General features: G+C 38.3%; 1 protein-coding gene across 8 annotated transcripts in view; it reads left to right on the top strand.

Annotated features, from left to right (window-relative positions):
* Positions 1-13,503, top strand: part of kcnip3b (Kv channel interacting protein 3b, calsenilin) — a 61,211-nt gene extending 47,708 nt beyond the window's left edge. For 3 of the 8 annotated variants that reach the window (XM_031305285.2, XM_035991280.1, XM_031305288.2), the window contains 7 exons: positions 5,692-5,694; positions 6,193-6,317; positions 6,421-6,490; positions 8,361-8,539; positions 8,861-8,965; positions 9,851-9,913; positions 12,446-13,503. In XM_031305285.2, the coding sequence (XP_031161145.1) occupies positions 5,692-5,694; positions 6,193-6,317; positions 6,421-6,490; positions 8,361-8,539; positions 8,861-8,965; positions 9,851-9,913; positions 12,446-12,493 (593 nt within the window). In that variant the 3' untranslated portion in view covers positions 12,494-13,503. Of the gene's footprint in view, positions 1-2,067; positions 2,683-5,691; positions 5,695-6,192; positions 6,318-6,420; positions 6,491-8,360; positions 8,540-8,860; positions 8,966-9,850; positions 9,914-12,445 lie in introns of those variants that run through there. The other 5 variants (XM_031305287.2, XM_035991284.1, XM_031305289.2 and 2 more) reach the window with 3 other exon arrangements.
* Positions 13,504-14,683: the final 1,180 nt, after the last annotated feature.

Below are 14,683 nucleotides of genomic sequence, written 5' to 3'. Positions count from 1 at the left end.
AATTGGATAGTTTTAATGGCAATCTTGTAATATTGTAGTTACATTTCAATAAAAATGTAAGACCTCCTACACTATTAAAAATGTTATCGGGGATAAAGTACCATAAAGACTCTGGTGCTCTCAAACATTCCTTCAACCATTTCACCTTAAAGGTGTAATTCAAGTCCCAAAAGTCCAGAAGTTCAAATCCACCTTCATCCTTACCTTAGAGCACCGCTTTTTTAAATGATGGTGTCTTTTTTTCCATACAAAATTGGTAAATATGGAATTTATGTCTTTACATGTTGAATCATGGACATTGAGAGAGAGGGCAGGGTAGACAAATCTTGAAATCCCTTCTGCTTTCTTCAAAAGAATCCTACCTAGAATAGAAATGTCTCTTTGAGGGTGCCCGGATAGCTCGGTTGGTGGAGCGGGTGCCCATATATAGAGGATTGCTCCTTGATGCAGCGGGCCGGGGTTTGGCTCCGACCTGTGGCCCTTTGCTGCGTGTCATTCCCCCTCTCTCTCCCCCTTCATTTCTTCTGCTGTCCTGTCAAAATAAAGGCTGAAAATGCCCCAAAAAATAATCTTAAAAAAAAAAAAAAGAAATGTCTCTTTGAAGCCATAAATTCAATATTGTTTTAGTCTTCTTCAATTTAGACGAAAAATTAAGTTGTTGACGTTCCTTGTGGTCCTTGCAGATATGAATACCTAAATATTTTACACATTTCTTGACAGGTATATTAAACATTTGTTCCTCTTCAGTCTGATACAAACATAAAATTTCACATTTAGATTTGTTAAGTGTTAAACCTGAAGCAGCTGAAAATTGGTCAATTAGGGATATAGCATATTCAATCTGATGTTTGTCACTCAAAAAGAGAGCCGTATCATCCGCTAGTTGAGTAACTCTAATTTCCTTACCAAAAATAGATAAACCTTTAATAATAGGATTATGTCGATTATGTAATGACAGTAATTCAACCACCAGCAAGAACAAGAACGGTGAAATAGGGCGGCCCTGGTGAACTGATCTCAGTACAGGAAATCTTTTTGTGGTGTTTGGATATAATATCACAGAATTATCAATATTTTTATAAAATATTTCAACTGTAGATATAAAATTTTGTCCGAAATCAAAAATTTGAAGTGCTTTGAGTAAAAAATAGTGTTCTACCGTATCAAATGCTTTATAAAAATCAAGAAATACTATCAGTGCGTCAGTATTGATGTTATCAGAATAGTCCAGCAGGTCGAGAACAAGTCTTATATTAGAGCTAATGTGACGGTTAGACATAAAACCTGTTTGTGTTTCACTTATTATCTCATGAAGACCTCTTTTTAATCGTTTAGCAAAAATTAATGATACAATTTTGTAGTCGATATTTAAGAGCGTAATAGGTCTCCAATTTTCTATCAATAAGTGATCTTTATCAGGTTTAGGGAGAGGACATATTAAACCTTGCTTCATACTTGTGGACATTTCCTTTTTTAAAGTGCAGGATGAAGTCACCTGTTCAAACTCCTGTAGCTGCACACTGTCTCTGTTCCTGTTGTTTCATCAGTCTCCACTAGAGGGAGCCTTTATTACATGAGTTTGAGTGTTTGACACATTATTAAATCTGTGTTACGGACCCCAGGAGAGACAGGGGAACAATTAGAAAGTGGATCACAGAGCTGACTGGGAAAATGGGATTCAGGACACCTGTTGACTTTTTCTCACCACCCTCTCGGTTCTTTAAAAGCAAATGTGTGTCACATTTAGAAAAAAATAAATTAAAATTTTTATTAGTTTTGTCCATATACAGCTTCGGTATTCAGCACCTTGCAGTCTTTTATTAGTTATTTTGATGAAGTTTTTTTTTTTTTAATGCAGCTATTCCTCGGGGGTTCACAAGTTAATTAGCAGAAAATAAGATGTGAGATGGAGGGAGGGAAGAGAGGAGGAAGCTGCAGAGCATCAGTCATTCAGTCAGTGGAGGATGTTGGATATTGTTTTTTATTTGACAAGTGTTTTCGAGTTTTGTCACCAACTAGAGGAATAATATTCATTGGAGTATTCAACTGGAGTATTCAACTGTACGCTTGTGCCAAAACAACCTACATGTTTGATGGGAGAGTATCTCAGTTTCTTCCCTATTTGATTAGATTTCCCACGGATTAACAATGTAGTCCAGATTTTTGCGAGGAAATTTTTTTTTTATCTATCTTTCTCTTTAGAGGTACTTTTATAGCAATAATCTGATTCACTTGGAGTTGGACACAGGAGTTGGACCATCAAACCCTTCGCTTATTTGTGGAGAATATTTTAAAAGATCCATTAGGAGAGGGTGGGGGAGTCAATTAAAAAGGCAGAAGGGGAGAGCTAAATGGAGTAACAGAAACTGCAGGGAAAAAAATGTGACAGAAAAAGAGTGATGAGTGAGTGACACTGTTTCAGAGACAGGAGGGGAACGAGAAGAAAAGCTGAGAGTTAAGACCGAAAGAGACAGATGGACTGAAAGAAAAGGTGTAGAGAAAGTCCAATTATGTAAACAAGGAAAGGAAAGAGAGGGACCCTGGAGGGGAAGATAGAAGAAGAGGGGAAGATGAGTGTGAGGTGGGAGACGGAAGGACTCCAGACTGTTGGCATCGTCTGCCTGGTGATCATGTTCCTCAAACTGATGCACCTGCTGGGCCTCATCGACATCACTGAGACCGGTGAGACAACCTGGGAGAGAAGGAGGAGGGCATGGAGCGAGGTGGCTGGAGTTACATTTGTTTTACTTTTATCCACTTGTAGATATTTATGAATTTTGTTTGATGCAAGTCTGGATAGTTGTAAATCATTAGAGGAGTAGAAGTAGTTGTGAGAAACTAAGGGTGTACATTTTTTGGTTACGGAAAAACTGATTTGACTTTACTATTACTATAATACTTCTGTTAATATGATACAATTTGTAGTCTGGCTCACTGGATGTACATTGCTGGAATAAAGCCTGACATCCGGTGCATCCCCCCGTTCCACTACCTCCGCTTTCTATTTTGCTAGGGCACTGTCGCTCCATACGGGGCTTAGCACTGCCCAGGAAGATTTTGATTGGTTTAAAGAAATACAAACTAGCCAGAATGTTTTTTCACCTGTCCCAGAATAGATAAGCCAGACCATACTGGAGACAATTTGTTATTGTCAGCAAATCCCATGAAAAGATAATCCTTCTCTCACTTTCTTGACTTTAGATCTCAGCCCAAAGAACATACATCTTTAAAGATGTGAATCTTTAAAAATGGTTCACAAGTATATTGTTGCATAAAAAAGGCTCAGTATTCTCCTAAAACAGCTGGGCACTGTAGTTTTTAGTAAATGTTAGTCAAACAGGAGTTAAGAGTGCATTTGTTGGGGACTATATTCAGCTGGGCATTAATACATATTTGGTTCTCTAGTGACTCCTAGCAGCACCCAGAGCCGGTTGTTCGTAACTACAAAGCCTAGTTCTAACGTATCTGTTTACTAAGTGGAGTTTTATGCAGTTTCCACCCAACTGCCAGGTCTAACTTTTGTGTAGCTAACTGACAATGCTAATGTTAGCCTGCGAATATATGAGCATTTAGAGCGAAGAGTAAAGAGATAATATGGAATAAGATTTGATAAATGCTGTGTAATAATGATAAACGTACCTTAAATTACAAAATAGTATGCCAAAAACATTTGACTAAATGGCTAAATAACAACAGTGGGGTTAGCATAATCGAATATTTCCCTCTCATTCTAAACTGAGTGAATACTATTAACTCTGAAACATATTTCTTCATGTATGCAGACATAAATAAAACAAAGAAACAGCATTTACAAATGATGTATCTTCTGTGCCTCTAAAACTGTACTTTTTGGAAGTTATGCTAGCTTGTGATGCTACAATGATTTCCTGTTTACCTCGTTCATTGTTCTTGATTGGACAGCACTGCAGATGTATCCTACACTGTAAATAATTTTTTAACAACTGGCAGCCGGGTTGCCATTATGTTACTCTAAAATTACAGTATGAACTGGTTTTTGATCACTTTCACAGTATTCTACTGTAAAAAAAATAGTTAAAAGTGTACGAATCCACTTTTGCTAGTTTGACGGTGGAAAAAAGGGTCTGTGCGCCGGGCGCATGGTTTAAAAGGGTTGTACGTAGTGTCTTAATTAATTCATAGGTGTGTTTTAGGCGTAACATGCAATAAACCAATCAGAGTGTCATCTCCCATTCCCTTTAAAAGCCAGGCGCATTTGTACCTCGGTGCATTGCTATTATGATGGCGGATTTGCGCCGTAATATTTTTATTTGTAATCTTTTGCATGTTTGTGTTCTGCTGCGCTTCCCTGTGTGTGTAACAAGCATAGTGTGTGCGCGCTGTGCATGAGCCTAAGGCCATTTTACTAATGCACGGTTAAAATAACAATGAAAAGCTGCGTTATTGACTTAAGACCAGGTTTTTGTTGGTCAATAACGCGATCACTTCCCGCTGCCTCAAGATAGCAATACGCCCAGAATGCACCTGAACACACCTCCCTGTAAGACCAGCACGCCCATGGGCGCACAGATGGGCGCAGGTGCATTTGCTATTTAAACGACATGGGCACTGGACGGGAAATTGACAACTGCGTCGGTCTTAAACTAGCAAAGACACTTGCGTCTGGCTTTGCGTTGGGCTTTGCGCCGGGCTTTGCGCCGGGCTCTGCGCCGCGCTGCACCGGGTGCAAGATAGGGCCCCAGGTCTCTCAATCCAGCCTCGGAACCCCTTGAACTGCGTGAGAGACAGACAGAGAGAGATATCAGTTTCAAAATTCATTGCAACTTCTTAGATACAAAATCAGCATATGTGCACCTTACTGTTTCTTCTTATCATAACATGGACCATGAACATGAACATCCAAAGCCCTGAATTAACCCTTCAACTAGCCAAATAATCCCAGCCTGGAACATCCAAACAGTTGTATGTGCATTTTCAGACACAGAACACAAATAATACAGACTTTCATAGACTGTTAAAGGTTTACACTGTTAGCACTGATCATTATGCTTCATGCATTCACTGGCAAAATACATTTGTACACCTTGTGTTGTCTGATTATTAGACAATCATCTATTTTAGAATTTTCAGCTAGCAGCTGACTCATGACATGTACGTATATATTCAGTAATGCATATATATTTAAAAATCACTTTGAACCAAAGACAAATCATCAATCTTAACTCATGGTCCACTTACGAACTTGAGATCAAATTATGATTGTATTATGATGTTTGTAGAAAAGCAACATGGGAGACCTTCTTTTCATTTTCCACATTTTGTCAATGGGAGTGTTCATCTGCGGAGGTCAGAGGTCGTCTCCTGGTGTGTCCTTCTCACTGAACTTTACTGTCTCATTGTTTTAAATGAACACTACAGAAACAATCAAATTTTACACAAGAGTTTAAGCACCCTCCCCTGTGTATATTTTTCACAGAGTATTATATTTCACTGCTCTGCTGGATGTTTCATCAGAATATAACTTGAGTCTTTGTCCTCTGGACCGCTCAGCATATAAACCTCTCAGTGTCTGATCTGACTTGTTTTCTCTGTTTTTTCTTCCTCTTTCTATCGCTCTCTCACTGTTCTCCATTTACGCTCTTTCACTCCATCATGGTGTCAACACCCCTCCTCCTCCTCCTCCTCCTCCTCCTCTATTCTATCCGTCTAAAGATGGTAAGTATAGTAACGGTAGATACCCAACCAACTTTGAAAAAACTTCCCTCCCACCCCTTTTTTTATTTTTCCAGTCGTACAATGCATTCTCTTAGTGTGTGTGAACTGGTAACAAATAATGTGATTTGCTCCGTGAGTAAAACTTTAAGGGAATTTCTCAAATTCAGATTTTGTGCAGGGGCTTTTTTTTTAAGCGAACGGATCAAAATGTGACTTGTTTGGTGACATTTCCACCACAAAGAAAGTATCTCCTCTTCTTTATTACTTCCTTGTTCGCCTGCCTTTTCTACGCAACAGTTTTTTGCTAAATCTCTCTCTTCAACTTGCACGTTCCCCCCACCTGCTCTATAACAAATGCCGCCCTGTTAATTGTGTAATCCCACCCCTTCCCCGAGTGTTGACCTGCATCCACGCACTCAATGTTTTCCCCATCCTCCTTCTTTTTCTCTTCATCTTTCCTCCTCTACATCTCTTCTTGTATGTCTCTTTCTCTCACAGACAACAGCGACAGTGACTTGGAGCTGTCGACGGTGCGTCACCAGCCGGAGGGTCTGGACCAGCTGCAGGCTCAGACCAAGTTCACCAGGAAGGAACTTCAGTCCCTCTATCGAGGCTTCAAGAACGTACGTCCGACTGCAGAGACTTCATTGCTTTACCAACATAACTATGCTTTATATAGACTTGAATTATTCTCTCTATATCTTTTTTTCTTCCTCTCTTGAGCAGGAGTGTCCCAGTGGGCTGGTTGATGAGGAGACATTCAAGACCATCTATTCTCAGTTCTTTCCCCAAGGAGGTTAGACGTTAAAACAATCTCGTTTCTCTTGTCCTTTCTTGATAGGGACTGTGCGAAAATGATTAGGGAGGAGGTGGTCATGAAAGAGGGAGGATTATGTATTTTTTACTGGTCTGAAATAATTGGGAGATCCATGGAGGGTCTTTAATTTTTCCATGTTCCAGATTTAGAATTTATTTTATCATTTTGTTTTGCGAGATTTACCATAAAAAAAAAAAAAATTGAATTGATGAGTCAAAAATATGTTAGATCATGACGTCATGGAAGGAAGAAGTATACAGATTCCTTATGTTAAAGTAATGATACATCAATGTAAAAAATACTCTGTTACAAGTAAAAGTCCTGCATTTAAAATCTTACTTACATTATCTCACAAAAGTGAGTACACCCCTCACATTTTAGTAAATATTTCATTATATCCTTTAATGGGACAACACTGAAGAAATTACACTTTGCTACAATGTAAAGTATTAAGTGTACAGCTTGTATAACAGTGTAAATGTGCTGTCCCCTCAAATTAAAATAGCCCCACATCATCACATGCCCTTCACCATACCTAGAGATTGGCGTGGGGTACTTTCCATAAAATCATCTCTCAATGCAAATCAAACCAGCTATTAGGCTAACCGACATAAAACCATGCCAATCTCTAGGTATGGTGAAGGGTGTGTGGTGATGTGGGGCTATTTTCATTCTAAAGGCCAAGGAACTTTATCAGGATGCATAGTATCCTGGATCCATGAAATAACTGGCCTTTAAAAATAAAAATCTGCCTGCCTCTATGGGAATTTAACATAGGGGTGTACTCACTTTTGTTGCCAGAGGTTTAGACATTAATGGCTGTGTGTTGAGTTATTTTGAGGGGACAGCACATTTACACTGTTATACAAGCTGTACACTTAATACTTTACATTTTAGCAAAGTGTAATTTCTTCAGTGTTGTCCCATTAAAAGATATAATGAAATATTTACTAAAATGTGAGGGGTGTACTCACTTTTGTGAGATACTGTAAGTATTTTCAGCAAAATTTACTTTGAAAGTATCAAAAGTAAGTATTGTAGTCCTTTCATTTTGTTATATGAAGATTTATTATTGTATTAATGTTACTGATGCATTAATGTCCAATTAGCATTTTCTGTTGAAGCCGGTTTATGCAACTAATTTTAATTACTTTATGGCCTGTTGGGCAATTCAATCTTAAAAACAGGTTGAAATACTACTAGATTTGGTCACTTGTTTTAAGAAAATAGTTGTGAGTTGTTCAAAACCTTTCTTTTTAGTAAACTCTGGGTACACAAACAATGTTGTCAATGCTTTCATTAAGGTGTAGAGCCCCTGGTGATACTTCGAGCAAAGTTTCATGTTGTGTCGAGCCTTCTTAGTGTTTTAAAAATAGCTATTTTGAGGCTAGCATAAAAGTGCCCCTAGCACTCCCATTCAAAAGGCCATTTGACCGAAAAACGAAAATACGGTAAATCTTAAAAGTGGCAATTCCGTCCTAAATATGCTTTCAAACGAAAGTTTGACTCGGGTACATTCACAAAAAGACCCTAGGTTGCATTTTGGCGAGAGTTACGCTTTAACTACAGCTGTCGAATATATGTACTGGACTGAAAAATACAATATTTCCACTGAACTTTACTGGAGAAGAAGTATAAAGTAAAATGAAATGGAAATACTCAAGTAAAGTACAAGTACCTCAAAATTAGACTTAAGTACAGTACTTGAGTAAATGTACTTTTAGTTATATTCTATCGATGCATCATGAAGAGCTTTATTTCCGAGTAGCTAGTAGGACCAATATTTCAATATTGAGAAACAGTATATACAGTACACTAAATCTATGACCTCCACTTCTCTTGTTCACAGATGCAACCACCTACGCTCACTTCCTGTTCAATGCATTTGACATCGACAGGAACGGTTCAATCCGCTTTGAGGACTTTGTCATCGGCCTGTCGGTGTTGCTCAGAGGTTCGGTCACTGAGAAGCTCAACTGGGCCTTCAACCTCTATGACATTAATAAGGATGGCTACATCACCAAAGAGGTATGTGACATCTCAGACATTTTGATAAAACCTGGAAAATTGTGCATCTTACCATTACATTCTAGGTTCTCTGAATTACATTCTGGGTAATGTAATGTTTGGTCCATCCACGAACTGCAATTTCAGGTAAAACCAACGTACTTTAAGATCTTTCAGATTGTGCTGCATCTTTTATGAGAGATTGTGTGTTTAATCTTGTCTTGTGCATGTTTGCGAAGTGAATTTTGTTCACATATAGTATACCTTAGAGCTTTGTCAATTTAAAAACAATAAAAAAGTTGTTTTAACTCTTTCTCTTGGCTTCTGTCTTCCTCTCTTCAGGAGATGCTGGCGATTATGAAGTCAATTTATGACATGATGGGGAGGTACACCTACCCCTGTGTGCGAGATGAAGCGCCCTCTGAACACGTGGAGAAGTTCTTCCAGGTTCTGAATGCACACAAATCAAAACACACAAGTACACAGTGGTGGAATGTAACTAAGTACATTTATTCAAGTACTGTACTTCAGTAAAATTTTGAGGTACTTGTGATATGATACTTTATGATTCTACTCAACTACGTTTCAGAGGCAAATATTGTACTCTTTACGTCACTACATTTATTTTCAAGCTTTAGTTACAAGTTACTTTGCATATTTAGATTAGTAATACACATTTGTAGTCACTGTTCCATTATCTTTATTGTGACTATTATTGCCACTGTTCATCACACCCCCAACCGGCACCGTCAGACACCGCCTACCAAGAGCCTGGGTCTGCCGAGGTTTCTTCCTAAAAGGAGTTTTTCCTCGCTACTGTCGCACTAAATGCTTGCTCTTGGGGGAATTACTAGAATTGTTGGGGCTTTGTAAATTATAGAGTGTGGTCTAGACCTACTCTATCTGTAAAGTGTCTCGAGATAACTCTTGTTATGATTTGATACTATAAATAAAACTGAATTGAATTGAATTGAAACTATAAATCAACTAACAAAGTATGATTTATTATAGTAGATGGATTTACCCAGTAGTATTGAAGTAGATGAAATTAGCCCCACCTTTACCAGCTGCAACATTAAATTGATGTGCACATTAATACATCACTAATTATAATCCAATAATATAATTATTCTGAAATGGGCCATTCTGCACAATGAGTACTTTTACTACTATTTCTACACTGTAGTATTGCTACTTATACTCCTGAATACGTCTTCCATCCCTGCAAGTACATTGTGCTACAAGGCCCCTTTTGTGAACAAAACAAGGTACCCTAAAATGCTCTAATCTGTCATTTCTCTCGGTTTTGTTTCTTCTGTATTTTTCCTACAGAAAATGGATAAAAACCGAGATGGTGTAGTGACAATTGAAGAGTTCATTGAGACCTGTCAGAAGGTGACTTTTCCACATGCATGCAGACAGATAATAAAAACTAAATCAAAGTTACTCATCAACAAACACTGTACAACAGGTCAGGGATCAGTGACAGTGATAACATGATGTCACTGATTAATCAGGCACTGACTAAGATTATTATTAAGCATTACTCATGTTTTTAGTAATAAGGCTCTAATACTTCTACCCCTTATTATCAGCTGCTCGTAATTTTTAGATTTATTTTGTTTTATTAATCTGTCTTTTGAACCTGTCGTTGCTCAAATTGCAGCACAATTATGTTGCACAAACCAACATTCACAGAAGAAAAAGAAGTGGGGAAAAAAAGGAAGAACAACACAAAAGCTTTTAGTTGTTAGTAGTTTTGGTGGTTAAGGAATAATAGGACATCATACTGTTATTCTACGCTACTGCTATATGTATAGGAGGGACAGTAAATGCCTAAATTACAAATGTAAAAGTACTTTAAAGACAGAGCCACCTCCAGTATAGGGATAGACCGGTGCTAAGTATGTACATCATCCCAAGAACAGGATCACCTCTGTCTGGGTGCTTACTATCTGGCAGACATGGACTTGTCTCCATTTTGAAACCAGTGGTTAAACTCAACCTACTACCTCAGGGATACTGCAACCACGAGTCTACTGGGCGGCAGCCGAACCCTGAGAGACTGGAGGTGGTTAATAACAGTACAGTACTCATTTGTCTGAAACATGCTGACAAACTGATAAAACCCCCTCTTTTGAGATGAAACTATGAGGGACAGTATGTGTGTGTTTAATTGATCCCAAACTCCAACATTGGTCAATAAATCCGCAACTTTGCAGCTGTTCTAGTTGTCTTGTCCCATTCAAAAAGTACCAAAGGAATGAAAAAAAATAGTTTAGCTTTAGGAACTGAAAAAAACTTTAAAAGTAAAACCAGTATATTTTTGAATAATGTTAAGAAAGAGCTTGTTCCCTCAAAATGTAGTCGTGTGTGATGTTTAGATTTTTTGTAATATGCCAGATAATGATAAATATGTTGATAGTGATAAAGTAGTTGCTAAACAAAGGACTCAAACTTTAGAGTTTCTTCTGCTGCTCTCTATTGTCTTCAATCCAAACGATCTACTGTAATTTAAAAAGTGCTTCAGCAAGTAAACAGGCAAGTGAAATTAAGAAACAACACTGGCCTTTCTTAGGTTTTACATTTATACAGGATTATACATAAAGTGTGAAAAACAAGATTCAAGATTACATTTTTTATTGTCATTAAGCAAATGCAGTTAGCATCTAACCATATATATATATATATATATATATAAAGTACAGGAGTAAGTATTGCAGTGAATATATTGAAATGTAGACAGTAGGGATTGCAAATGTGAGTTAGTGCAGTTAGTGAGTATCCTCTCAGTGGTACAGCGATAGACGTCCACCAGGTTCCTGGTACACAGGTGTGCTTTCTTAAGGCTCTTTAGGAAGTAAAGGCGCTGCTGCGCCTTTTTGACTATGGTGGAGGTGTTAAGGGACCAGGTGAGATCATCTGAGATGTGGATGCCAAGGAACTTAAAACTAGACACACACTCCACTACAGCTCCATTGATGTAGATAGGGGACAGTGGTCGGCCTCCAGTCCGCCTGAAGTCCACGATGATCTCTTTCGTCTTCTTGATGTAAAGGACCAGTCTCTCGAAGTACTTTGCAATGATGGGGGTGAGTGCAACTGGACGGAAGTTATTGAGGGCCGAGGTAGTGGAGTGCTTTGGTACTGGCACAATGGTGGCAGACTTCAAACTGGTGGGGGCCGTTGCCTGAGCCAGGGAAAGATTGAAAATGTCCGTAAAGACCCCAGCCAGCTGCAACGCACAGGCTCTGAGCACTTGCCCATGTATTCCATCTGGGCCGGCAGCCTTCCGTGCATTCACCTTGCTCAGAGTAGAGCAAACATCTGTGATGGAGAGTGTGAGAGGCTGGTCACCTGGTGGGAGAACCACTTTGAGGGGGATCTCCTTGTTGTCTCTGTCGAAGCGAGTGTAGAAGTAGTTGAGCTTGTCAGGAAGGGGACAGAGTTGGAGGGAGGCAACGTGCTGGGTGATTTGAAGTCAGTCAGGGTCTGTATGCCTTGCCACATACGCCTGTGATCTGAGGAGTTGAAGTGTTCCTCAATCCTCAGTTTATATGTATGTTTGGCCTGGCTGATTCCCCTCCTCAACCGTTAAATGTTTACCTATTAGGCATCAGTAAACAATTAATGGTTCATACTGTAGTGGAGGATTTCTATTCATAATTACTAATATTGAATTCATATATATATATATATATATATATATATATATATATATATATATATATATATATATATATATATATATATATTATTTTTTTTTTTTTATTTTTTTTTTTTGTCTGTCAAGACTTGACTGGAAACTACGTTGTCACTGTGGCCACTTGATTAAAAAACAAGTATTATGTCTAAAATTTGAAACCTGAATTTTTGTTTACTTCAGACTCCTGGTGCCAAGTTTTTTTCTTTGTCTTTTTTTTCCAGGACGAGAACATCATGAACTCCATGCAGCTGTTTGAGAATGTGATATAAGAAAGCCCACCTGCACAACTCACACACAAATATAGTAACCCCAACCCTAACCCAGGAACTAGATGTCTTTTATTTCTCGCCACACTCCTTTAGCTGTATCTTGCAAACTGCTTCTGGATTAAAAAGGACTGCTACAGACAGAAGAAGAGAAGAGCTTCCTGGATAAAAAAAAATCCCCGTCTGTCCAGTGTGTTTTTTGTGTGTCCTAATTGAAGAAACAGAAAAAGCTCCTGGTGTTTTTATCGTCGGACAAAAATAATCAACAACAACCAACAAGGAATGGAGAAGCTTACAATATTCCTCTGACCTGAGCACACAAGGATACAAGCTTTAACACTACACCTCGCCTCTCTCACACACACTGTTTCTCTTTCCCACAGACACACACACATACACACACACACAAACAGCTGCTGTTTCCTCAAGAGTTGTTAGAGCACTGGATGAGGTGAACTAAGAGAATAAATATTGCAAAAGAAAAAGAGAAATGAACTAAAGCATGTTTGTCATCAAATATGTGATGTGGAATAAGCTTGCACTACACTTTTATGACTGTATTATATGCGCCTGAAGTAAAGGCACTGTAGATACCTGCACCTGATACACCACTGGTGTGTATGTATATATGTATAGTTAATAGTTATATATCCCACCTTGTATTGGCCTCATCTGTGCTGCACTGGGTGAAGGAATAGGACCAGAACTGAATTTTTGTTTTAGAAATCTCTGTTTAACATTATGTTTAGTAGCAGTTCTTCACAGATTATTCAAAAAAATCTCCTTTTTTGTATTTTGGAAGATTATGTTTGGCTGGTCAGATTGGAAAAGGGATTCTGTACAGTACTGTGAAGAAGCAAAAGGACTGTCAAAAGTGTGTTCTTATGCTGAATTATGCTTTATCTTGGTTCTTCAGTATCTTCGAGCATGCTGACTCTAAGTCCCACAGTATTATGTACAGTACAGTAAGACCTTTGTGATGTTGGTTAATTAAAGATGCTGTCGACAGCTGCAACTTCTTTTTAATGTGTCCTTTCACCACATTTTCTCTACTGCAGATGACGAAGCAGCAAACGTGGATGAACACACATTAAGTGAACTGACAAGAGTTCAAAAACCCTTTCAGTCCCACGCCAAAAACCTTCAATATATCAGCCTCTCAAAGTCTTTTATTAGCTTTACATATGGATGTATTACACATTTTGTTTTTTTCAGAATAACCAGTACTGTTGCATTATAGTATATTGCATTCAAGATCCATGATGGATTCAAGATGCATGTAGGATTTAGGTACACCTTGAAGACAGGTTTGCATTTTATTAGAATTGTGAAGTTGTCAGATATGACAGCTCATTACAGAACAGTAACACAACTGACCAGTGTAATCTGTGACAGCAAATATGTGCTTACAACAGCCTCATAACCAATCAATAAAATAGGCGAAAATGTAAAAAGTAAAACCAAATATATACTCAAATTAACTTTTCCTTGAATCATGTCACTAATCTTGACTCTGACTTCATGGGGTCAAGGCTCAACACCTTAAATGTGAATAGTTCACCAAACCAAACCATAACCAATAAATAACACTGAACTATATAGTGAACTCTTAACGGCCTCATTTCCCATCAGGGAGAATGGGACACTTTGATGCTCACATGTCAAATGGATCGCCATAATAACACACGAGGAGGGGTTACAAGCAAGCAATGATAGCTAATTTTGCTTGTAAGGACTCGATTGATATGTTGATCGACAGCCAGATAGACCAATCGGGTCATGCAAGGACGCTGCTGTTCCCTGCTTTATAGTAGGAAAACAGTGACACAAAAAACTAACATGAGGATGTTTCATCAGCAAATGTGAGGTGTAAAAATGAGCTTGCACCGTGTAGGAACATATTGTGTGTGGAGAAAGCCATGCAACACATATCTTCAGTTCATCTTATTTGTCCTGCACTGTGTTTACTTTGTAAAACCAGAAGTACTGAGTATTTGTCATAATTCTATCTTTAATTATTTAAAATTAAGTTATTGTGTTTGTTGAAGCAGAGCACTGAGTCCCGCTTGAATTAGCTGCTTCATTCATGCTTCACCTCCAATGGTTTATTCAACAGCTTGGCTGCCAACTGACTTGTAATGTACAATAATATTCATGCAAGTGTACAGTTCTGCTGATACCCCTCATGACATA

This window comes from Sander lucioperca, chromosome 2 (genome assembly GCF_008315115.2).
Source record: "Sander lucioperca isolate FBNREF2018 chromosome 2, SLUC_FBN_1.2, whole genome shotgun sequence".
Taxonomy (NCBI): domain Eukaryota; kingdom Metazoa; phylum Chordata; class Actinopteri; order Perciformes; family Percidae; genus Sander; species Sander lucioperca.
This window is presented reverse-complemented; position numbering and strand designations above follow the sequence as displayed.